This window comes from Oncorhynchus mykiss, chromosome 30, assembly GCF_013265735.2.
Source record: "Oncorhynchus mykiss isolate Arlee chromosome 30, USDA_OmykA_1.1, whole genome shotgun sequence".
NCBI classification, from domain to species: Eukaryota; Metazoa; Chordata; class Actinopteri; order Salmoniformes; family Salmonidae; genus Oncorhynchus; species Oncorhynchus mykiss.
The window spans coordinates 12,391,235-12,415,117 of record NC_050570.1 but is presented as its reverse complement, the minus strand read 5'-3'; the positions used below and the strand labels follow the sequence as shown (position 1 = coordinate 12,415,117).

At 42.8% G+C, this 23,883-nt stretch overlaps 1 protein-coding gene across 9 annotated transcripts in view; it reads right to left on the bottom strand.

Annotated features, from left to right (window-relative positions):
• Positions 1–13,314: 13,314 nt before the first annotated feature.
• The window catches only part of pot1 (protection of telomeres 1 homolog), a 48,767-nt gene continuing 38,198 nt past the window's right edge, over positions 13,315–23,883 (bottom strand). For 5 of the 9 annotated variants that reach the window (XM_021598825.2, XM_021598823.2, XM_021598826.2 and 2 more), the window contains 10 exons: positions 18,195–18,379; positions 18,006–18,085; positions 17,838–17,864; positions 16,843–16,999; positions 16,188–16,393; positions 15,783–15,918; positions 15,581–15,663; positions 14,511–14,605; positions 14,254–14,359; positions 13,452–13,705 (listed from right to left, as the gene is read on the bottom strand). In XM_021598825.2, coding sequence (XP_021454500.2) covers positions 13,560–13,705; positions 14,254–14,359; positions 14,511–14,605; positions 15,581–15,663; positions 15,783–15,918; positions 16,188–16,393; positions 16,843–16,999; positions 17,838–17,864; positions 18,006–18,085; positions 18,195–18,379 — 1,221 coding nt within the window. In that variant the 3' untranslated portion in view covers positions 13,452–13,559. Of the gene's footprint in view, positions 13,706–14,253; positions 14,360–14,510; positions 14,606–15,580; positions 15,664–15,782; positions 15,919–16,187; positions 16,394–16,842; positions 17,000–17,837; positions 17,865–18,005; positions 18,086–18,194; positions 18,380–23,883 lie in introns of all 9 variants that reach the window. The other 4 variants (XM_036968596.1, XM_021598828.2, XR_005040859.1 and 1 more) reach the window with 3 other exon arrangements.

Here is a 23,883-nt window from a genome sequence, read left to right as displayed (position 1 = left end):
GAGCATCACGGACAGAAGAGACTGGCTCCCCTGGCGGCTAAACCGGATTTGTTCAACTAAATCAGCCAGCATCACTCAACCACGCCAGACAATGTTTCTCCTTGAAATACTGAAGTAGCCTACAAAACGTTTCTTGTTTTGCTGGAGGTTTATCTCTGTTGAGAACCTAGAGGGCATTTTTTGTGCAACTTTCCAACAACATGATTCACTGCAACTAGACGTTTCTGTTCAGCATGGTGGCATGTTGTATAAGGACTACTGTACACATCAATGGATGTGGCCTGGACTGCAGGACCCCAACGGGTTCATGGAAGCAAGCGCTCATTGTCTTTTTGTGAAAAACTTTTGGGGCCCATGCTTTCAGTAATTCCAAACACACCAGCATACTAGTCTATAGGCTATTGATTAATTTACAATTTTACCGCCACATTCAGTGGACAGGAGTTAAAGTAACTGTCCAGGGTTTCCAGATTTCTATGAAATGTTACCTAGAATTAATTACAATATGAGTGAAATAGTTTCCTTCTAAAAAAAAAAACAGTAATTAAGTATGTTCATCTTTTTTGTGTTGGAATGGTTTGGGAGTACCCCAATAACAGAATGGTGTGGCCATATGCAGTTGATAAAAAATATTTACGCTAGCAATCCACTGATTGGCCAGATCATCCTCCTCGGGAGTATGACATCATACTCTGTGAGAAAATAGCAAGCATTAGTTGTGGCTGCTTTGGATGATGTATTGATGTCTCTATCTTCTTGCCCTTCGTGTAGTCTATGCCCAATAATGTTTGTACCATGTATCATGCTGCGACCATGTTGTGTTGCTTCCATGGTGTGTTGTCATGTGTTGCTACCTTGCTCAGTTGTTGTCTTAGGTGTCTCTTTATGTAGTGTTGTCTCTCTTGTCATGATGTGTGTACAACCCACTTGTGTGGGTTGTAGACTCCGTCTCATGCTACCACTAGAGTGAAAGCACCGCCAGCATTCAAAAGTGACGAAAACATCAGCCAGGAAGCATAGGAACTGAGAAGTGGTCTGTGGTCCCCACCTGCAGAACCACTCCTTTATTGGGGGTGTCTTGCTAATTGCCTATAATTTCCACCTGTTGTCTATTCCATTTGCACAACAGCATGTGAAATTTATTGTCAATCAGTGTTGCTTCCTAAGTGGACAGTTTGATTTCACAGAAGCGTGATTGACTTGGAGTTACATTGTGTTGTTTAAGTGTTCCCTTTAGAGTGCCTTGCGAAAGTATTCGGCCCCCTTGAACTTTGCGAACGTTTGCCACATTTCAGGCTTCAAACATAAAGATATAAAACTGTATTTTTTTGTGAAGAATCAACAACAAGTGGGACAAAATCATGAAGTGGAACGACATTTATTGGATATTTCAAACTTTTTTAACAAATCAAAAACTGAAAAATTGGGCGTGCAAAATTATTCAGCCCCTTTACTTTCAGTGCAGCAAACTCTCTCCAGAAGTTCAGTGAGGATCTCTGAATGATCCAATGTTGACCTAAATGACTAATGATGATAAATACAATCCACCTGTGTGTAATCAAGTCTCCGTATAAATGCACCTGCACTGTGATAGTCTCAGAGGTCCGTTAAAAGCGCAGAGAGCATCATGAAGAACAAGAAACACACCAGGCAGGGCCGAGATACTGTTGTGAAGAAGTTTAAAGCCGGATTTGGATACAAAAAGATTTCCCAAGCTTTAAACATCCCAAGGAGCACTGTGCAAGCGATAATATTGAAATGGAAGGAGTATCAGACCACTGCAAATCTACCGAGACCTGGCCGTCCCTCTAAACTTTCAGCTCATACAAGGAGAAGACTGATCAGAGATGCAGCCAAGAGGCCCATGATCACTCTGGATGAACTGCAGAGATCTACAGCTGAGGTGGGAGACTCTGTCCATAGGACAACAATCAGTCGTATATTGCACAAATCTGGTCTTTATGGAAGAGTGGCAAGAAGAAAGCCATTTCTTAAAGATATCCATAAAAAGTGTTGTTTAAAGTTTGCCACAAGCCACCTGGGATACACACCAAACATGTGGAAGAAGGTGCTCTGGTCAGATGAAACCAAAATGGAACTTTTTGGCAACAATGCAAAATGTTATGTTTGGCGTAAAAGCAACACAGCTCATCACCCTGAACACACCATCTCCACTGTCAAACATGGTGGTGGCAGCATCATGGTTTAGGCCTGCTTTTCTTCAGCAGGGACAGGGAAGATGGTTAAAATTGATGGGAAGATGGATGGAGCCAAATACAGGACCATTCTGGAAGAAAACCTGATGGAGTCTGCAAAAGACCTGAGACTGGGACGGAGATTTGTCTTCCAACAAGACAATGATCCAAAACATAAAGCAAAATCTACAATGGAATGGTTCAAAAATAAACATATCCAGGTGTTAGAATGGCCAAGTCAAAGTCCAGACCTGAATCCAATCGAGAATCTGTGGAAAGAACTGAAAACTGCTGTTCACAAATGCTCTCCATCCAACCTCACTGAGCTTGAGCTGTTTTGCAAGGAGGAATGGGAAAAAATGTCAGTCTCTCGATGTGCAAAACTGATAGAGACATACCCCAAGCGACTTACAGCTGTAATCGCAGCAAAAGGTGGCGCTACAAAGTATTAACTTAAGGGGGCTGAATAATTTTGCACGCCCAATTTTTCAGTTTTTGATTTGTTAAAAAAGTTTGAAATATCCAATAAATGTCGTTCCACTTCATGATTGTGTCCCACTTGTTGTTGATTCTTCACAAAGAAATACAGTTATATATCTTTATGTTTGAAGCCTGAAATGTGGCAAAAGGTCACAAAGTTCAACGGGGCCGAATACTTTCGCAAGGCACTGTATTTTTTTGAGCAGTGTATATATATATATATATATATATATATAATACTTTAAAAAAATCCCAACCCCCTGTCCCCGCAGGAGGCATTTTGCATTTTGGGAGGCCCTCATTGTAAATAAGAATTTGTTCTTAATGTAAGTGGCCTAATTAAATAAAAGTTAAATAAAATAAAACAAAAAAAGTCTGTTTGAGATACAAGTGAGGTGGGGTTTTTTATGTGTTTTTTTCCTCTAATTTATGCTTTGGCCACAAACACGAGTATAGGATAAGTCAACAAAATTATGTGGGAATGAGTTAAAACCTCTTGAAACTAGGGGGCACTATTTTTGGAAAAATAACGTTCCCAAAGTAAACCTCCTATTTCTCAGGACCATATTCTAGAATATGCATATAATTGACAGCTTAGGATAGAAAACACTCTAAAGTTTCCAAAACTATCAAATTATTATCTGTGAGTATAACCGAACTGATATTGTGGGCGAAACCCTGAGGAAAATCCAATCAGGAATTGCCTCTTATTTTGAAACCGTTGTGTTCCTATGCACCCCTATTGGCCATTGAAAGGGATATCAACGAGATTCCTTTTTCTACGTATTCCCTAAGGTGTCTACAGCATTTTGACATAGTTCCACACCTTTATGTTGAAGAATGAGCGTAAACGACTACATTGCGTAAGTGGCCAGCTGAGGGCTCTCAGAGTGATTCTTGCGTAAAAGACAGAGGTAGTAATTTTTCCTCTCGCTCCTACTGAAAAGCCAATTGTCCCGGTTGATATATTATCTAATAGATATTTGAAAAACACCTTGAGGATTGATTATAAAAAACGTTTGCCATGTTTCTGTCGATATTATGGACATAATTTAGATTTTTTTTTGCAGTTGTCGTGACCGCTATTTCCGGTGGATTTCTCAATATAATGTGACCAACAAAAGGAGGTATTTGGGGTATAAAAATAATCTTTATGGAACAAAAGGAACATTTGCTGTCTAACTGGGAGTCTCGTCAGTGAAAACATCCGAAGATCATCAAAGGTGAATTTTTAGGTGAATTTTTATATCTCACTCGGATGTTAACCTGGACTAATGGGCGTTTGGCAACACTCATTGGTGTTATTTGCTCTAATGACATCATTGATAATTGACTAATTAGTTATTCCTCTACGGGATCAGTGTTCCCCCCGCGAGACGGTAGAGCTAATGTGCGCTAATGTGATTAGCATGACGTTGTAAGTAACAAACAAAAAAATCCCAGAACATAGACATGTCTTATATGGGCAGAAAGCTTAAATTCTTGTTAATCGAGCTGCACTGTCCAATTTACAGTAGCTGTTACAGTGAAACAATACCATGCTATTGTTTGAGGAGAGTGCACAACAACAAAAAATTATCACGGCAACTGGTTTGATACATTCACCTCTGAAGGTAAATAATGTACTTACATTCAGTAATCTTGCTCTGATTTGTCATCCTGAGGGCCCCAGAGATAAAATGTAGCATAGTTGTGTTTGATAAAATCAATTGTTATATTAAAATGTAGGAACTGGGTTCTACAGTTTGTTTGAACAGCTGCTGTGTCTGCTACTCACCTTTGTACAGAACAATATTCTTTCCACCTTAGCAGCTTCCTGACACCATGTAGCAGTGTATTCCACTATATAAATTTGCTTCACTGTGAATATCCATTTCAGGGACATTGAAAACCCCTTTTGAAGCTTTGGCTGTGAGAAAGGTATGCCGGGGGGGGTTCTGTTGCGCTCTGCTCACACAAAGGGATGAAGTTAGAGAGCAGGTGTTGATGTGGGTGGATTTCCCCCAAGCGAACACTGGTTCCTCACAGCATGGATGATGCATACGGTACAAAACCAGGATTCAGGAAATCAGACTAAAGCTGACATCAAAAAGTCCCCATGCCAACCGCATTACAGCACACATCAACATCACTCCAGGCACCAGAGTCTTATTCATCTTGTTAATCATTTTGATCAGTGTGCCCTTGACTTAGGAGCCATTGGGCTATACACTGAGTACACAAAACATTAAAAACACCTGCTCTTTCCAATACATAGACGGGCCAGGTGAAAGCTATGATTCCTCTATTGACGTCCCTTGTTAAATCCACTTCAGTCAGCGTAGAAGAAACGGAGGAGACAGGTTAAAGAAGGAGTTTTAAGCCTTAAGACAATTGAGACATGGATTGTGTATGTATGCCATTCAGACAGTGAATGGGCAAGACAAAAAATGAAAGTGCCTTTGAATGGGGTATGGTAGTAGGTGCCAGGCACACCGGTTTGAGCTGCTGGGTTTTTCACGCTCAACAGTTTCCTGTGTGTATCAAGAATGGTCCACCAACAAAAGAACTTCCAGCCAACTTGACATAACTGTGGGAAGCATTTGAGTCAACATTGGCCAGAATCCCTGCGGAACGCTTTCGGCACCTTGTAGAGTCCATGCCCCAACAAAGTGAGACTGTTCTGAGGGCAAAAGGTGGGGTGGGAAACTCATTATCTCAATATTAGCAAGGTGTTCCTAATGTTTGATATATTCTGTGCATATTACCTGCCGTCGGCAGTGCCCGCCTGATTGATTTGCTATACAGGACTTAAACTGTCACAATTACATAAATCAAAAGAATGCATCCGGTAATTAGGTTATTGGCTGTTTCAACCAATCTGTTTATTACAGATGCAGTGTTTCCCCTCTATTCATTTAGCAGCGGGCATTTTATTTTGCTGACATTTTATTTTTAAATGGTAAAACGTTTTCAGTGTAAACTTAAAATCAGATATAAAGTACAGTATGTACACAAGATAATGGAGCTATATATGAATTTTTAACAAGATCTTTGAGAACTAACAACGCCCAAATACAAACTACAGTTGGGGAGAATCTAAGAGTCACTCAGAAAGCATTAGAACACAAAATAGCGATGGCGTAATGTGTAGAACTGCAGGACACTAGGCTGAAAACAGTCAAATGTTCTCTCCACCCTGATAAAATGTGTAGAATTGCAGTAAAAAAACCTTAAAAGGAACTGCCCAGTGAAAATCCAACTTGCAATAGTTCATGTTCTGTTAACTCATACGTAAATAATGTTGTTGACCCTGTGCTATATTAGTATTTGTGGCCAAAGCAGAAGTTGGAGAATTTTGTTACCAAAATTCCAAGAACAACAAGCCTGGCCACTAACATCATTAGCCTAATAATCAAACATGATCAAGTAATAGATTAGAAACCAAAACCTGCATGCACCCCACAGGGGCTCCATAGCGTTCATAACACATTTCACTGATACACCACCCGATGGAGCCCTAGAGCTACATGGACAATAGAACGTCACTACTAGTTCCCAGTGAACTATATCCATTTCAGCCACAATACCTCGGGCCATGAAGCCCATCATAAAACAATCGGTCACCCACAGATGAGCTCCATTGAGAGTGATACGACTGTGCTTTTAGAACCCATCAGGTGCCAGTGAAATTCAAAGAGAATTAAGAACTATCAGTAGACATTGAGCACAGAAATAGTAATTCTATGGTTTTAACATTACATCATTCCACCCTGAGGCGGCCCTGGGTTGAAAGTGCCTACTGTAATGATATCCAATTAAAAACGTAATATATATTCTTCTTGCTGCAATTAAGCAGATGCAAACCTTCAAATCTGTCCCTATAAAGGCTACAGAAGAAATAGTGTGATATGATGTAGAGCAGTGGTTCCCAAACTTTTTACAGTCCCGTTCCCCTTCAAACATTCAACCTCCAGCTGTACCCCCTCTAGCACCAGGGTCAGCACACTATCAAATGTTTTTTGGCATCATTGTAATCATCCTGCCACACACACTTTACGATACATTTATTAAACAGAAGAATGAGTGTGAGTTTGTGTCACAACCCAGCTCGTGGGAATTGACAAAGAGCTCTTATAGGAGGACCAAGGCACAAATAATAATCATTCATTGTGCTCTTTATTTAGCCATCTTACATATAAAACCTTATTTGTTCATATAAAATCTGGGAATAACTCACCACAGCTTAATGAGAATGGTGTGCTAGAAACGATGCACATAACTCTGCAATGTTGGGTTGTATTGGAGTCTAAAATCATTTTCCACAGTCTGTGCTTGTATTTCTTTTTTTTGTGCTAGTGAGGGCCGAGAATCCACTCTCACATAGGTATGTGGTTGCAAAGGGAATCTGTGTCTTAACAGCTTGCCAAGGCAGGATACTCTGAACGCAGCCCTATCCTGTCTCCTAGAGATTAACGTACTATGGTGCGAAAAGTGCAAGTCAATCCCAGAACAACAGCAAAGGACCTTGTGAAGATGCTGGAGGAAACAGGTACAAAAGTATCTATATTCACAGTAAAACAAGTCCTGTATTTATTTATTTTTCTTTCACCTTTATTTAACCAGGTAGGCTAGTTGAGAACAAGTTCTCATTTGCAACTGCGACCTGGCCAAAATAAAGCAGAGCAATTTGACACATACACATGGAATAAACAAAACATAGTCAATAATACAGTAGAACAAAAGAAAACAAAAAGTCTATATACAGTGAGTGCAAATGAGGTAAGATAAGGGAGTTAAGGCAATAAATAGGCCATGGTGGTGAAGTAATTACAATATAGCAATTACACACTGGAATAGTAGATTCCATGATTCATGGAATTTCCATGATTCAAATTAATCCATGCTTTTGTTACTTCTAGGTTCGACTACTGCAATGCTTTACTTTCCGGCTACCCGGATAAAGCACTAAATAAACTTCAGTTAGAGCTAAATACGGCTGCTAGAATCCTGACTAGAACCCAAAAATTTGATCATATTACTCCAGTGCTAGCCTCCCTACACTGGCTTCCTGTTAAGGCTAGGGCTGATTTAAATGTTTTACTGCTAACCTACAAAGCATTACATGGGCTTGCTCCTACCTATCTTTCTGATTTGGTCCTGCCGTACATACCTACACGTACGCTTCGGTCACAAGACGCAGGCCTCCTAATTGTCCCTAGAATTTCTAAGCAAACAGCTGGAGGCAGGGCTTTCTCCTATAGAGCTCCATTTTTATGGAATGGTCTGCCTACCCATGTGAGAGACGCAGACTCGGTCTCAACTGTTAAGTCTTTACTGAAGACTCATCTCTTCAGTGGGTCATATGATTGAGTGTAGTCTGGCCCAGGAGTGTGAAGGTGAACGGAAAGGCTCTGGAGCAACGAACCGCCCTTGCGGTCTCTGCCTGGCCGGTTCCCTTCTCTCCACTGGGATTCTCCGCCTCTAACCCTATTAGGGGGCTGAGTCACTGGCTTACTGGTGCACTTTCATCCTGTCCCTAGGAGGTGTGCGTCACTTGAGTGGGTTGAGTGACTGACGTGATTTTCCTGTCTGGGTTGGGCCGTGGCGGAGATCTTTGTGGGCTGTACTCGGCCTTGTCTCAGGATGGTAAATTGGTGGTTGAAGATATCCCTCTAGTGGTGTGGGGGCTGTGCTATGGCAAAGTGGGTGGGGTTATTTCCTTCCTGTTTGGCCCTGTCCGGGGGTATCATCGGATGGGGCCACAGTGTCTCCTGACCCCTCCTGTCTCAGCCTCCAGTATTTATGCTGCAGTAGTTTATGTGTCGGGGGGCTAGGGTCAGTCTGTTATATCTGGAGTACGTCTCCTGTCTTATCCGGTGTCCTGTCTGAATTTAAGTATGCTCTCTCTAATTCTTTCTTTCTCTCTCTCGGAGGACCTGAGCCCTAGGACCATGATGACTCCTTGCTGTCCCCAGTCCACCTGGCCGTGCTGCTGCTCCAGTTTCAACTGTTCTGCCTGCGGCTATGGAACCCTGACCTGTTCACCGGACGTGCTACCTGTCCCAGACCTGCTGTTTCCAACTATTTATAGACAGCAGGAGCGATAGAGATCCTCTTAATGATCGGCTATGAAAAGCCAACTGACATTTACTCCTGAGGTGCTGACTTGCTGCACCCTCGACAACTACTGTGATTATTATTATTTGACGATGCTGGTCATTTATGAACATTTGAACATCTTGGTAATGTTATGTTATAATCTATACCCGGCACAGCCAGAAGAGGACTACCCCTCATCATTTGAGAAACCAAGGCTGTCGAGTCTGCCGATAAAAATGTGGGGATTAACAGAGTCGAAAGCCTTGGCCAGGTCGATGAATATGGCTGCACAGTAATGATTATGATGGTTATGATGTCATTTAGGACCTTGAGTGTGGCTGAGGTGCATCCATGACCAGCTCTGAAACCAGATTGCATAGCGGAGAAGGTACAGTGGGATTCGAAATGGTCGGTAATCTGTTTGTTAACTTGGCTTTCGAAGACCTTAGAAAGACAGGGTAGGATAGATATAGGTCTGTAGCAGTTTGGGTCTAGAGTGTCACCCCCTTTGAAGAGGGGTGTGACCGCAGCAGCGTTCCAATCTTTGGGAATCTCAGACGATATGAAAGAGAGGTTGAACAGGTCTAGTAATAGGAGTTGCAACAATTTCGGCAGATAATTTTAGAAAGAGAGGGTCCAGATTGTCTAGCCCAGTTGAATTGTAGGGGTCCAGATTTTGCAGCTCTTTCAGAACATCAGCTATCTGGATTTGGGTCAAGGAGAAATTGTGGGGGCTTTGGCGGGTTGCTGCGGAGGGTGCCCGGGCAGTTGACTGGGGTAGGGGTAGCCAGGTGGAAAGCATGGCCAGCCGTAGAGAAATGCTTATTGAAATTCTCAATTATAGTGGATTTATCGGTGGTGACAATGTTTCCTAACCTCAGAACAGTGGGCAGCTGGGAGGAGGTGCTTTTATTCTCCATGGACTTTACAGTGTCCCAGAACCTTTTTGAGTTAGAAATTTGCATCCTGTAGTACTATTTGAAAAAGCTAGCCTTAACTTTCCAAACTGCCTGTGTATATTTGTTCCTAACTTCCCTGTAAAGTTGCATATCATGGGGGCTATTCGATGCTAATGCAGAACGCCACAGGATGTTTTTGTGCTGGTCAAGGGCAGACAGGTCTGGCGTGAACCAAGGACTATATCTATTCCTCGTTAATTTTTTTTGAATAGGGCATGCTTATTTAAGATGGTGAGGAAGGCACTTTTAAAGAATAGGCATCATCTAATGACGGGTCAATGTCATTCCAGGATACCACGGCCAGGTCAATTAGAAAGGCCTGCTCGCATAAGTGTTTTAAGGAGTGTTTGACAGTGATGAGTGGAGGCCGTTTGACCGCTGACCCATTACGGATGCAGGCAATGAGGCAGTGATCGCTGAAATCTTGATTGAAAACAGCAGAGGTGTATTTGGAGGGTGAGTTCGTTAGGATGACATCTATGAGGGTGCACGTGTTTACGGATTTGGAGTTGTACCTGGTAGGTTCATTGATAATTTGTGTGAGATTGAGGGCATCAAACTGGGATTGTAGGATGGCCGGGGTGTTAAGCATGTCCCAGTTTAGGTCACCTAGTAGCACGGGCTCAGAAGAGAGATGGGGGGCAATCAATTCACATATGGTATCGAGGGCACAGCTGGGGTCAGAGGGAGGTCTATAGCAAGTGGCAACAGTGAGATACTTTTTTCTGGAAAGGTTCATTTTTAGAAGTAGTAATACAGAACTCTGCAGGACATCTTTGCAGTAGATAGCAACACAGCAGTTCTATCTTGACGGAAAATGCTATAGTTAGCGATGGAGATGTCAAGGTTTTTGGTGGTTTTCCTAAGCCAGGATTCAGACACGACTAAGACATCCAGGTTGGCAGAGTGTGCTAAAGCAGTGAGTAAAACAAACTTAGGGAGTAGGCTTCTAATGTTAACATGCATGAAACCAAGGCTTTTACAGATACAGAAGTCAACAAATGAGAGCACCTGGGGAGTGGGAGTGGAGCTAGGCAATGCAGGACCTGCATTAACCTCTACATCACCAGAAGAACAGAGGAGAAGTAGGATAAGAGTACAGCTAAATGCTATACAAGCTGGCCGTCTAGCACGTTCGGAACAGAGAGTAAAAGGAGCAGGTTTCTGGGCACGATAGTATAGATTCAAGGTATAGTGTACAGACGAGGGTAAGGTAGGATGTGAGTACATTGGAGGTAAACCTAGGTATTGAGTAATGATGAGAGAGATATAGTCTCTAGAGACGTTTAAACCAGGTGATGTCATCGCATATGTAGAAGGTGGAACAACATGGTTGGTTAAGGCATATTGAGCAGGGCTAGAGGCTCTACAGTGAAATAAGACAGTAATCACTAACCAGGACAGTAATGGATGAGGCATATTGATATTAGAGAGGCATGCATAGCCAAGTGAACATATGGGTCCAGTGAGTGGTTGTGCTGACTGGGAATACGGCGATTCAGACAGATAGCAGGCCAATGCTAACACGCTAACAGTTAGTAGGCCAGGGCTAAACAAGCTAGCAGTTAGCAGACCGGGTTAGCAAGCAAAGCAGTTAGCAGACCAGGGCAGGCAAGCAAGCAGTTAGCAGGGGCTAGCAAGTTAGCCTAAGGGGGAGATCGCGATGGGGTTAAGTCTGTTTTTGCCTCTTCGTGCAGTGACGCCGATAGACCAGTCATGGAATTAGTAGGGTTCCAAGTAGCCAGCCTAGCAGGTTAGCAGAATGGGCCTTAAGCGGGCGTCGCGCCTTAGGGGCCTGTTGGAATCCTCGGGCTGATTGTGTCGGTATTCCAGTCGTAGAGGATCGGAGGGGTTCCGTGCCCCATACCGGCAGTAGAAGAGGTCTGGATATTGTAGCCCAGGAGTGAGCCGGGAGATGGTTCTAGCATGGGCTAGCCCCAGGCTAGTTGGTGCTAGCTCCGGGACGGAAAAGTTAGCCAGGAGTAGTCAACCCTGGTTGAGGTATTCCAGTTCTGAGGTAAATAGAAATACTTTAGGGGAAAAAACATAAATCCACACCATATTGGGTGAGGCGTGTTGCAGGAGAGTATTTTGAAGTTGAGGTTTAGGAAAAATATTAAAAAGAACGCAAAGAAAAATATATATACACACATGGGACGAGACAAGACAAAGACGTCTGACTGCTACGCCATCTTGGATTCTGAAAGGACACTCAGCAAGGAAGAAGCCACTGCTCCAAAACTGCCATAAAAAAGCCAGACTACGGTTTGCAACTGCGCATGGGGACAAAGGTCGTACTTTTTGGAGAAATGTCCTCTGGTCTGATGAAACAAAAATAGAACTGTTTGGCCATAATGACCATTGTTATGTTTGGAGGAAAAAGGGGGATGCTTGCAAGCAGAAAAACACCATCCCAACCGTGAATCACGGGGTGGCAGCATCATGTTGTGGGGGTGCTTTGCTGCAGGAGGGACTGGTGCACTTCACAAAATAGATGGCCTCATGAGGAAGGAAAATTATGTGGACGTATTGAAGCAACAGCTCAAGACATTAGTCAGGAGGTTAAAGCTTGGTCGCAAATGGGTCTTCCAAAAATGGACAATGGCCCCAAGCATACTTCCAAAGTTGTGGCAAAATGGCTTAAGAAAAACAAAGTCAAGATATTGGAGTGGCCATCACAAAGCCCTGTCCTCAATCCAAAATAAAATTTGTGGGCAGAACTGAAAAATCGTGTGCGTGCAAGGAGGCCTTACAAACCTGACTCAGTTACACCAGCTCGGTCAGGAGGAATGGGCCAAAATTCACCCAGCTTATTGTGGGAAGCTTGTGGAAGGCTACCCAAAACATTTGACCCAAGTTAAACAATTTAAAGGCAATGCTAGCAAATACTAATTGAGTGTATGTAAACTTCTGACCCATGTGATGAAAGAAATAAAAGCTGAAATAAATCACTCTATTATTCTGACATTCTTAAAATAAAGTGGTGATCTTAACTAACCTAAAACTGAATTTTTACTAGGATTAAATGTCAGGAATTGTGAAACTGAGATTAAATGTACTTGGCTAAGGTGTATGTAAACTTCCGACTTCAACTGTAAGTGAACCCCCAAATCAATGTAGTTCTCATCATATTTGCACCTCTTCGATGGTCCAACGTCCCTGTCGGTTTTTAGCAGTACTACCAGTAGAGGTGGTATGTGTCTCTATGGACTCGGGCCTTACTTTTTTTTTTTTTTTACCATTTATCAATTTTCGAGCAAACGGAATGAGAAGCAGCTACGTTAGTCACCAAAATGTATAGCCCCGTTGGAAAATCTAAATGTACTGTTTGAAAATGTGAATCACATTTTTATTTGGCGCAGCCCTGACTGTATTGCGTGTACCCCCAGTTGGGGAATAGCTGATGTAGAGTATTCAACTCTTACCCTATGAGGCCCGGAGCCTGCTGGTTCTGTTCTACCAGATAATGAATTGCACCCACACCTGGTCTCAGGTCTAAACCAGTCCCTGATTAGAGGGGAACTCTAATGCAGTGGAATTGAGTTTGAGGGATGTAGACAATGAAAATGCCATGGTTAAATTCAAATTGACAATACAAATAATTTTCACATAATTTATTTCTAAGAAGGGGAAAACAGAGTTTACACATACTCTCAATAAAGTTTAAAACATATAAAATGTTGGTACAAAGGAGGAAATATGACAAAGGAAATGGTCAGAGACACTCAAAGCCAGATACATTTCAGCCAATATAATTTGTTTTATTAATTTGGAGGTACACAACTGTATACAATATTCACAAATTACTATTTGGCATATGCATGATATTTTGGTTGGTTGAGTGCTATGTGTCTCTAGGCGTGGCGTGAGGGTGTGTATGTGGGTTAGTGCCTCTGGTACCAGTGTGGCAGATCTGGTAGCAGGCCCGTCTCTGGCCGTTCTCCTCCACTGTGTAGGCACTGAGACACAGGTCCATCCAGGGCCTCTCCGCTGGGCACAGGAAGGGAAAGGGCACAGACAGACATAAATACACCACACAAAACATAAATACACCACACAAAACATAAATACACCACACAAACAAATACACCACACAAAACATAAATACACCACACAAACATGCATGCACACACACACCAAATTGAGATCCTTAAATACATATTTTAGCCTAGTCTGCTCAGGAGGACATGTGAAAACTAATTGCTGTCCAGTTACTTGCTCAATTGCTGTAGTGCATTCACGCTCTGAGGGGCCATCTGCCTGGAAGCTCATCCAGCCTCATTGCTCACTAATGGGAAACCTCTACGCGCTGTTTGTCAATGCTTCATTAGAGCCCACTGTTGATGTGGGGTTAAAATCTCTGCCCTTGAAATATTGACAAAAACATTCTCACTTCACAGGTCTATTTATGTGATAATGATACATCCGTGGACAGTGCTAGAAGCATGCTAGTATGCATGCATGACTAAGTCGGTTGGATAAAAGCGTCTGCTAAATGGCATATTATTATTATTATTATTATAATAATATATGATTACCCGTACTACTCCCTGGTGGGCAGAGTCTGTCCATGGTTTCCTGGACCCGGTCTTGTGCTTCCTGGTCAGCTGCTGCGTCCTCAGCTGACACGTGGAAGAAGGATTCCTGCCATAGGGTTAATGGCGTTACCAGTTAGACAACAAGAATACAACACACATAGAGCCCAAATACCCATGCAGACCTATGGGCACCAAGTTGAAAAATATTTCAGTGTGTTGTGTCTGTCTTGTCTCTTTATATGGATGCCCTCACGTACTGCATCTCTCCAGAGCAGGGCCTCCAGGAAGCCAGTGCCATCCTGCAGCTCAAGCTTCATCAGTAGGCCATACTGCAGCAGCTGCACCCCGAGAGCTGGGCAAGGGAAGAGAGCCGAGAGGAGAGCCATAACATTAAAACCACATGATTTAAGAGAGAGACCTGAGCAGAGGCAGGAGCGGACGCTAGGCGTAACTTTACAACCTAAGGAGGGAAGCCATAACATAAAACTGAGGATTGGTGGAGTAAAGAAACACAGCAGACGTAACATTAAAAGTGCCGGTGGATTGGAGACATAAGATCAAAACAACTGAGGGTTCAGGAAAGGGGGAGGAGCCGAGTAACAAGAGGGAGAGAGAAGACAATACAGTCCAACTAGAAGAGGCTGGTGGGAGGAGCTATAGGAGAACTCACTCTAAAGACGAATGGAATAAATGGAATGGTATCAAACACAACAAACATACGGAAACCATGTTTGACTCCGTTCTATTCATTCCATTCCAGCAATTACAATGAGCCCTTCCTCCTAGAGCTCCTCCCACCAGCCTCCCCTAGCTGAGGGCATGGTGCAGAGAGAAGATCAAGAATAGCCAGTACATTTAAAAGAAAAGAGAGGGATGAAGGTAGTCCTAACATGATCAAAACGAATGCAGTGACCATAGCATTAACAAACCGAGACGTCACAGACACAACAGAGCAGTGAAATGGAAAACCCAGCCGAGCCAGAATATCCATGAAAGCTGAAGAGGCAGTTACATTAAAAAAAAACATCAAGAACATAAACCCAGGTCACCGTGAGAGACCTGTCTCTGTGTATTGTAGCTCATGTTCCGCAAAGACCAGGTCACAGGTGTTCAAGTCACTCAAGTCCTTAAACTTGTACTTTTATTGCATGGAAAATAATCTTCCTACCACTGCAAAATGTTTTGCTGAGGTTTTGCCTGTGAACACGACCCAGGTAAGAGGTTAATGTGATCAAGGGGTGAATAGGGAGAAATGACGATGGGGTCAGGTCCACACTAAATCGCCACCACCTAAAAGGTGTACACAGTGAGAAAGAGATCACCATACCGTCTGCCACACTTTTCTCATCCCAAACCTCTACTCCTTCTCCCAATGATTCTCCCACTTTTAGTTGGGAGCACTGTTTGCATCTGAAAAACAAAGGCATAAAAACCCACATCACATTTTAGTGTATTTCAGTACACTGATGGACAAAATGTGGCCTGTGTCAGATGTGGCTAAGACAGTCACTTTCAAGATAGGTGCAGACCCATAGTATCTTTTCGTGCCCCGGAAGAGGAAGGGAGCCGAGAGATCCAGCGGGGTCATGGTTCCTTGTGGTGATGTCACTGGCACAATGTTACTGTACGCGGATGCTATCCGACACGTCTCCTCCAAGGTAGCCCCTACGGGAAAGCAGAGAAAATAATGGTTAACAGTTTAGCCTTTGGCGTAAAACATAGAATCAAACTGTCATAGAGTAGCTTTTAGAAGGTAGACGTGAAATGTATCACTAAAAAAGACACGCATCACTGTTTTTCAGTATAAATAGATTGCATTTATATAGCGTTTCTTTACTAGGTTTCAAGTCTGTACGGTTGTGGCTATGAGAGGAAGAGAGATGCAGATAACACTCTGTGTCTCCATAGTAACAAGGCAGTTGTGTGGTTCGCACCCATAAGGAAGATTAGCTCCTGTGCCTTGCCGTTTCCCATTAGCTGACTGGACATCAGAAGGGTCAGGGTCTGGCTGGGGGATTCAGAAGGAGGCTCTCTGGGGAGAGGCAGAACCAGAGTCCAGTAACCATTATTACATGGTCCAACGTCCTTCTGGGCTTCTGAGAACAAGCCCTCCACTGTGACATCATCAGGAACGTCCCGTCTGAAAGGTACAGGGCAGTTTCTCAATCGTTTCTCAATCTATTCCTGACTGATTACTGCTGTCTGGAATCCTAGGACGTCCCTACCCTAAACCCTAACCTTGTCCTTAACTTTTAAAAATGTTTAAACATTAACTTCAAATGGAGTAAGGATGTCACAAGGATCCCAGATAGCAAGGACAATACCTGATTGACACCCAGAGAGTGCACACATCTGTTTAAACTAATCAAAGGATTGGTGATTAGTTGAATCAGGTGTGTTAGTGCTGGACTAGATAATTGTGCACACCCTGGGGTCCCCAATGGATTGAGAGAGACATGTGCAAGTATGTATATGAAGAAGCATGGATAACCTATGACCTCACAATTGGAGCTATGTAGCTAATACAATCAAGTAAATGTTGTGTCTTGCATGTTTGTGTTTGGTTGTCAGTGTATAGCAGTAACTCACATGGTTTTACACTTGTGACAGAAGAGTTTCAGGGACTGGTAGAGTCTCTGAGGCTGGTAAGACTTGAGCTGAACCTGAACGTGGAACACCTGAGGGGGGCTTCTGCTCTTCACTTCAGCCAGACTCACCTGTTCCACAGTGTGGTCACACGTCCTCTCTACACCAATACACATACAACAAGTGTCAGAGTAGCTAGCAGATTGTAACGGGCTAATGTGATTCTCCATTAGCCGTTATGGGATAGGTACTGTTTGGCGTAGCAGAGAATTTTCCACCAACCTTAACAATACTATCTTAGTTCTCGATTCACTCTAACATGCATCTTCTAAAACGGCCATGTCCAGTCGCAGCTGGTTCGTTTGAATGTAGAAAATAAAACAAATTAATGTTTTGCTCTATGAAGTAATCCAACAATGTGTACGCCACCATCTTTATTTCAAATCTTCTCTCACTGTGTTGGATCACGTCATGGAGCAAAACAAATTATTTATTTTAATAACAGAGCATTTTCTAAATTCAAACAAACCACTTACAACTGGACACAGACATTTTCGGAGATATATATTTGGGCGAATCGAGAACGAAGATAATATCGTCAAAGTTAAGGTTGGCCAAAAATTCTCGGTGCTACGCCGTCTCTATCCTGTAACAGCAAATGGAGCAGCACATTAACGCGTCACAATCTGCTAGCTAGTGTCAGACAGGACTGCAACAAATCAAAGACATAGACTTCTATCACAGATGTGGATGTACATTAGTAGTGGAGGAACCCAGTTTCCATTGTACTGGTTGAGGGTGTGGATTACATCTAGACTGGGAAGTGATTTTGTACTGGCAGGGTGTGTGAATTATGTCTAAACTGGGAAGTGATTTTGTTTCTTGAGATGTGATTCAAACCTTTATTTTTCTGCTCACATCCTAATATTGTACAATTATATAAGCTTATAATTTGTCCACAAGTGTAACAAAATAGCGCCATACTTCTAATTTCATACCTGTAGCAATTTCATCTGGAGCAGTACCTAAAATGATAGCAGAAACGTATGTGGTGCCATAAGTTTCCTCCAAACCACAGCCTTCCAAGCCATTATGACTGTAAGGAATATTAACAGGAAAATGAGATGTTGTTCATATAGGCATCACAGTGAAAAATGTCAACACACCAAAAGACTCTGGTGGTGTACTCCAGACTTCAAACATGGACGAGTCATTTATGTCAGACTCTGAGAATGTCTCCAAGATCCTGAAACAATGAGAAAATAAACTTAAAAGATAGGACACTTTCGCTTGAAGTGCCAATGATTTAGGCCTTATGAGGTGACAACACAAATTGGCAGACAGCCCCCTCTTACTTTTTGAGGTCCAGTATATCTGGGCTGTCTTCAGGCAGCACACGTAACCCCCTGCCGTATGAGGTGCCCCCATGCAGGTGGAAACCCAGGTGTCCCGTCTGATCAGACTGGCCAGAGTCGTTGCTTGGCAACCGACTAGCCCCAGGAACTGCGTGTAGGTTGTATATCCGAAGGTATGACCCGGGCTAGAAGGAGAAGGAGGGGTCAAAGACATGTTAGAAACGTATGTATCACTCCAACCCCTCTCAACTAATGAAGTATGTTGAATGCTTTGGTTCAAAATAGCACCTGCATATTGGAAATTGATGAGGTGAGTTACTGTTTCACGATCCTTGGATTTGAGTCATCCAATGTATAATTTTTGCAATGCCGATTGTATTTATTTTGTATTTTTATGTAGTTGCAGTCTTCGCATCAGATGGAAATCAGCACCAGACATCGTACTGCTCCCCATAGGTCATTGAATCATTTCACTGTTGTTGAATAACAAGTAGCAGGATGCATCCGTTTAATTTGACACTTGCAGCCAGAAGAGGGCGGTATGGTACCAAATCTAAACCTTTCCCATGATACGAGACAAATCAGGTTTTTTAACAAGTATATCTCATCAGCTAAATCAGCTAAACCGAATGTTTAACAGATGAGCTTTATGGTCAAAACCAGCTTCAGGGTGACAGGAACCTGACTTCCCCACTCATGCTCTATCTGTGAGAGCACATGAGTACAGGGTAGTAGAGTAGTAGGGGAGCACCGTTTATCTCTACTGCTCATCAGAGGCTTTGTTCAGCTTCCGGTCACAACATGGGCTAGTACCGTGTACCTATCTAGTAACACTGGCCATGTTTAAAAGACGGCATACATTTCCTTAACATGTTCTTGTTTAGTTGTTTTGTAAAGCGACTGCACAAAGCAGGCATTCCAAAGAACATTTATGGAATTGTGAGATACAATTCTTAGAAGTATCCTCCACAGGGTGAAAAAAGCTAACAGCAAAAGAAAATGGTCCAATTCATTCTTTATACTCAACTGCAACATCTACAGCCCAAAGACATTCCCTTATGTGCAGACAGAGGCAAGCAAGGTGTTCCTGATGGTCTCCCAAAACCTTCCTTTCTGGAGCAACACTCAGTTCTGAAGATTCTATCAGTCAGGGCTGACTGGAGCACAGGGGATTGATAATGGTGCTGGGGGGGGGCACCAAAATTGCAGCACATTGAAGACATTTCACAGAAACATTGTCACAATATCCTAAGTATTAAAAAAAGAAAAGAAAAGATCAACAACATTGGGGTGTCCAATGTTTAGTATTTGAGAGTTCTGTGAGTTGGCCACAGTTTTGTTTGTGTTTAAATGCCAAAGATAGAAACAGGTGTTAGAGCCGCAGAGTAAATGATTAATGCTCAGAGACTGGTGAGAGAACACAGGAGGACAGTGAGTCTTCAGCGAAACGGGGGTGATGCTGCATGCTTCTGGTTCAAAGCCAGCCAAGCCCAGCCCTGCTGCTAACCCCAAAGCTGTTCCTGCCTTGCTACAGCTATTACATCTACCATCCTCTGCCCAAAGTAGCCAGGTGTGGTTATAATGAGAACACATACTGAGCCAAGCGATGGGGGCTCTCTTTCTGCCAGTGACAGCTCTGGTTCCTGATATATTTTGTTGACGCATTAGGGTGACGTTTTCTATCCGCTTTAACAGTCATCGCCCAAAAATACTTGTTCAAGTGCGTCTGTGTGACCAAACGTCATGATCCCACCGACTAACAGTGTCTCATTCTCCGAGTGACGCAATGATTGCTCAGTAAAGGATTCTCCAAATTCAGAAGATTGCTTTCGGCTTTACAGTTTCTTAACGAGTCAGGCTCAATAAACCAGACCAAACTTTAGTCGCCTGGCAGAGAAAAAAAACAACAACCCAATTTCACACCAGTCTTTTTATAATAGAGGGAAACTAGAACCAGAAGCTAGAAAGAAAGCCGACATTACTCAGTTACAGGATTCAGGGGTTGTGGGTGGGGAGTGGGGAAACTCACAGGAGAGGGGAAGGGGAGTAGCACAATAAGTGTGGCTCATTGAGATTAAGCACCTCGATTAAAAGTACAATGTTTGGGGCTCTTGGCAGCCATTTTGTTAACACTTTTCTGGAAGGTAAACAAAGTCAGACAAAGTGTTCCCTAAGATACAAGATTAAAACAAATGAGGAAACAGTGCATTGAAACAACTTTTTTTGTTTTAACAAGAGCTGCCTTAGTAATGAAGGTGGTTTCAGACCATGCTCATCTGACAAGTAACCTTGTGTGAGACCTGAAGACTTGTGTAGACTCCCTGAACTAATGCCTAGGCTTTAGCTCAGCAGCCTAACACCATCTTGTGGTGTTGGTTAGCCACGCAAGTGTGTTCAGACAGCACAGCTGCCCTGTCTCGCTCTTGTATTTATCTCGCACTTCATGAATAACAGATGACAAGATGTGTGGCTAGCCAAGAGGCCACAGTGGTACAGTATGGGGGATGGGCCTAACTATCCACAGACAGAAAGTCATCTCTCTGGTCAACATGCAGTCTATGAAGCCTAAAGTGGTGGGACATTTACATAGAGGAGGCAGTTTATTCCCACTGTAGAGCAGACCACATGTTTAAAGTTGTCCACGCACCCAGTCACGTAACTGACACGGTTTAATGCAATCTCAGAAACCCAGGGTGAGGTAAAACACCGGTGTGAGAATGGGACTGAAATCCTCAACTTGAGACAACCTGAGTCAAGAAAGGATACAACTACTAGGAGAGTTGCATTCTGGGAGCACACCAATGGAACTAGGTCCAGTTTTGAGTTCTACTCTTCACATAGCAATTCTAATGATGTCAATAATCATCCCCAAAATGATTAATAAGGACCGTTATTCAAAACAGCAATGATAGGAATCTGGAATCCAGGTGCTTCAATGACACCGCGACCTCTCTTGGTCCAGACACCAGGGTTCACTTACAAATGGGGCTATTTATATGAACACAGACCTATGCAAAGCAGCGCTCCCAATTTGTCATTTTTTCCCCCTTAAAATAACTCTAAAAATGGCATTGGGTTAAAAATGCCTCCTCACAGAAGGCGAGCATGGCAGATCATGTTTTCGCAGGCAAGGGGAGCGAGCGGAGTAATGAAGCAGAAGTGTGAACGTTATTCTTTCTCAGAATGCTCTCGCCATGCGCAATTGCTTTTTAAAGCATGAGGAGAAATGGCGTCTGACACTTCTGTACTTTACGGGGAGACTTTCAACCACAGCGTTAATCTCATTTTCACCATCATATACTGTGTTCAACAAACAGGAAGCAAGGGCAAGGGGTGTGGGGGAGGAGGAACTGCATCCAGTAAGTGCAGGGTCAGCTGTAAATAATCACCATAGATTGTCCTCTGTATGTGTAAGTGTCTATACATACACATGGAAGGTCACTAACTATTAAGGGACTCTACTCTGCCTATTTTCTTACTAAAAGCAAATGGACATAACCAACACCTTTCCAGTTTATTTAGAATAAGTTGAATCCAAAAGTATCTATACATTTTGGGGTGGCGGCCTAGTGGTTAGAGTGTTGGACTAGTAAACGAAAGGTTGCGAGTTCAAATCCCGAGCTGACAAAGTACAAATCTGTCGTTCTGCCCCTGAACAAGGCAGTTAACCCACTGTTCCTAGGCCATCATTGAAAATAAGAATTTGTTCTTAACTGACTTGCCTAGTTAAATAAAGGTATAATAATAATAATAATAATAATAATACACACACACACAAACAGTTGAAGTCGGGAGTTTACATGCACTTTTTTCCCCCCTTAACACATTTAATCGTAGTAAATATTCCAACTTTGGTCAGTTAGGATCACCACTTTATTTTAAGAATGTGAAATGTCAAAATAATAGTAGAGAATGATTTATTTCACTTTAATGTCATTCATCACATTCCCAGTGGGTCAGAAGTTTACATACAATTAATTAGTATTTGGTAGCATTAACTTTCAATTGTTTAACTTGGGTCAAACGTTTCAGATGGCCTTCCACAAGCTTCCCACAATAAGTTGAGTGAATTTTGGCCCATTCCTCCTGACAGAGCTGGTGTAACAGAGTCAGGTTTGTAGGCCTCCTTGTTCGCACACACTTTTTCAGTTCTGCCCACAAATTTTCTATAGGATTGAGGTCGGGGCTTTGTGATGGCCACTCCGATATATTGACTTTGTTGTCCTTAAGCCATTTTGCCACAACTTTGGAAGTATGCTTGGGGTCATTGTCCATTTGGAAGATCCATTTGCGACCAAGCTTTAACTTCCTGACTGATGTCTTGAGATGTTGCTTCAATATATCCACATAATTTTCCTTCCTCATGAGGCCATCTATTTTGTGAAGTGCACCCGTCCCTCCTGCAGCAAAGCACCCCCACAACATTTTTTTTATTTGATTAATTTTTATTTCACCTTTATTTAACCAGTTAAGTTAGTTGAGAACAAGTTGTCATTTACAACTGCGACCTGGACAAGATAAAGCAAAGCAGTGCCACACAAACAACAACATAAAATAAACAAACATACAGTCAATAATACAGTAGAAAAGGTCTCTATGCATATATAGGCAATAAATAGGCCATGGCGGCGAAGTAATTACAATATAGCAATTATACACTGGAGTGATAGATGTGCAAAAGATGAATGTGCAAGTAGAGATACTGGGGTGCAAAGGAGCAAGATAAATAAATAAATAAATACAGTATGGGGATGAGGTAGTTGGATGGGCTATTTACAGATGGGCTATGTACAGGTGCAGTGATCTGTGAGCTGCTCTGACAGCTGGTGCTTAAAGTTAGTGAGGGAGATATGAGACTCCAGCTTCAATGATTTTTGAAGTTTGTTCCAGTCATTGGCAGCAGAGAAGTGGAAGGAAAGGCAGCCAAAGGAGAAATTGGGTTTGGGGATGACCAATGAAATATACCTGCTGGAGTGCGTGCTATGGGTGGGTGCTGCAATGGTGACCAGTGAGCTGAGATAAGGCGGGGCTTTACCTAGCAAAGACTTGTAGATGACTTGGAGCCAGTGGGTTTGGCGACGAGTATGAAGCGAGGGCCAGCCAACAAGAGCGTACAGGTCGCAGTGGTGGACAATATGAGGCTTTGGTAACTAAACGGATGGCACTGTGATAGACTGCATCCAGTTTGTTGAGTAGAGTGTTTTGAGGCTATTTTGTAAATTACATCGCCAAAGTCGAGGATCGGTAGGATGGTCAGTTTTACGAGGGTGTTTGGCAGCATGAGTGAAGGATGCTTTTTTGCTAAATAGGAAGCCGATTCCAGATTTAATTTTGGATTGGAGATGCTTAATTTGAGTCTGGAAGGAGAGTTTACAATCTAACCAGACACCTAGGTATTTGTAGTTGTCCACATATTCTAAGTCAGAACGATCCAGAGTAGTGATGCTGGACGGGCGGGCAACGATCGGTTGAAGAGCATGCATTTAGTTTTACTTGCATTTAAGTAGAACCCTGTGGCACCCCTATTGAGACTGCCAGAGGTCCAGACAACAGGCCCTCCGATTTCACACACTGAACTCGGTCTGAGAAGTAGTTGGTGAACCAGGCGAGGCAGTCATTTGAGAAACCAAGGCTGTAGAGTCTGCCAATAAGAATGTGGTGATTGACAGAGTCGAAATCCTTGGCTAGG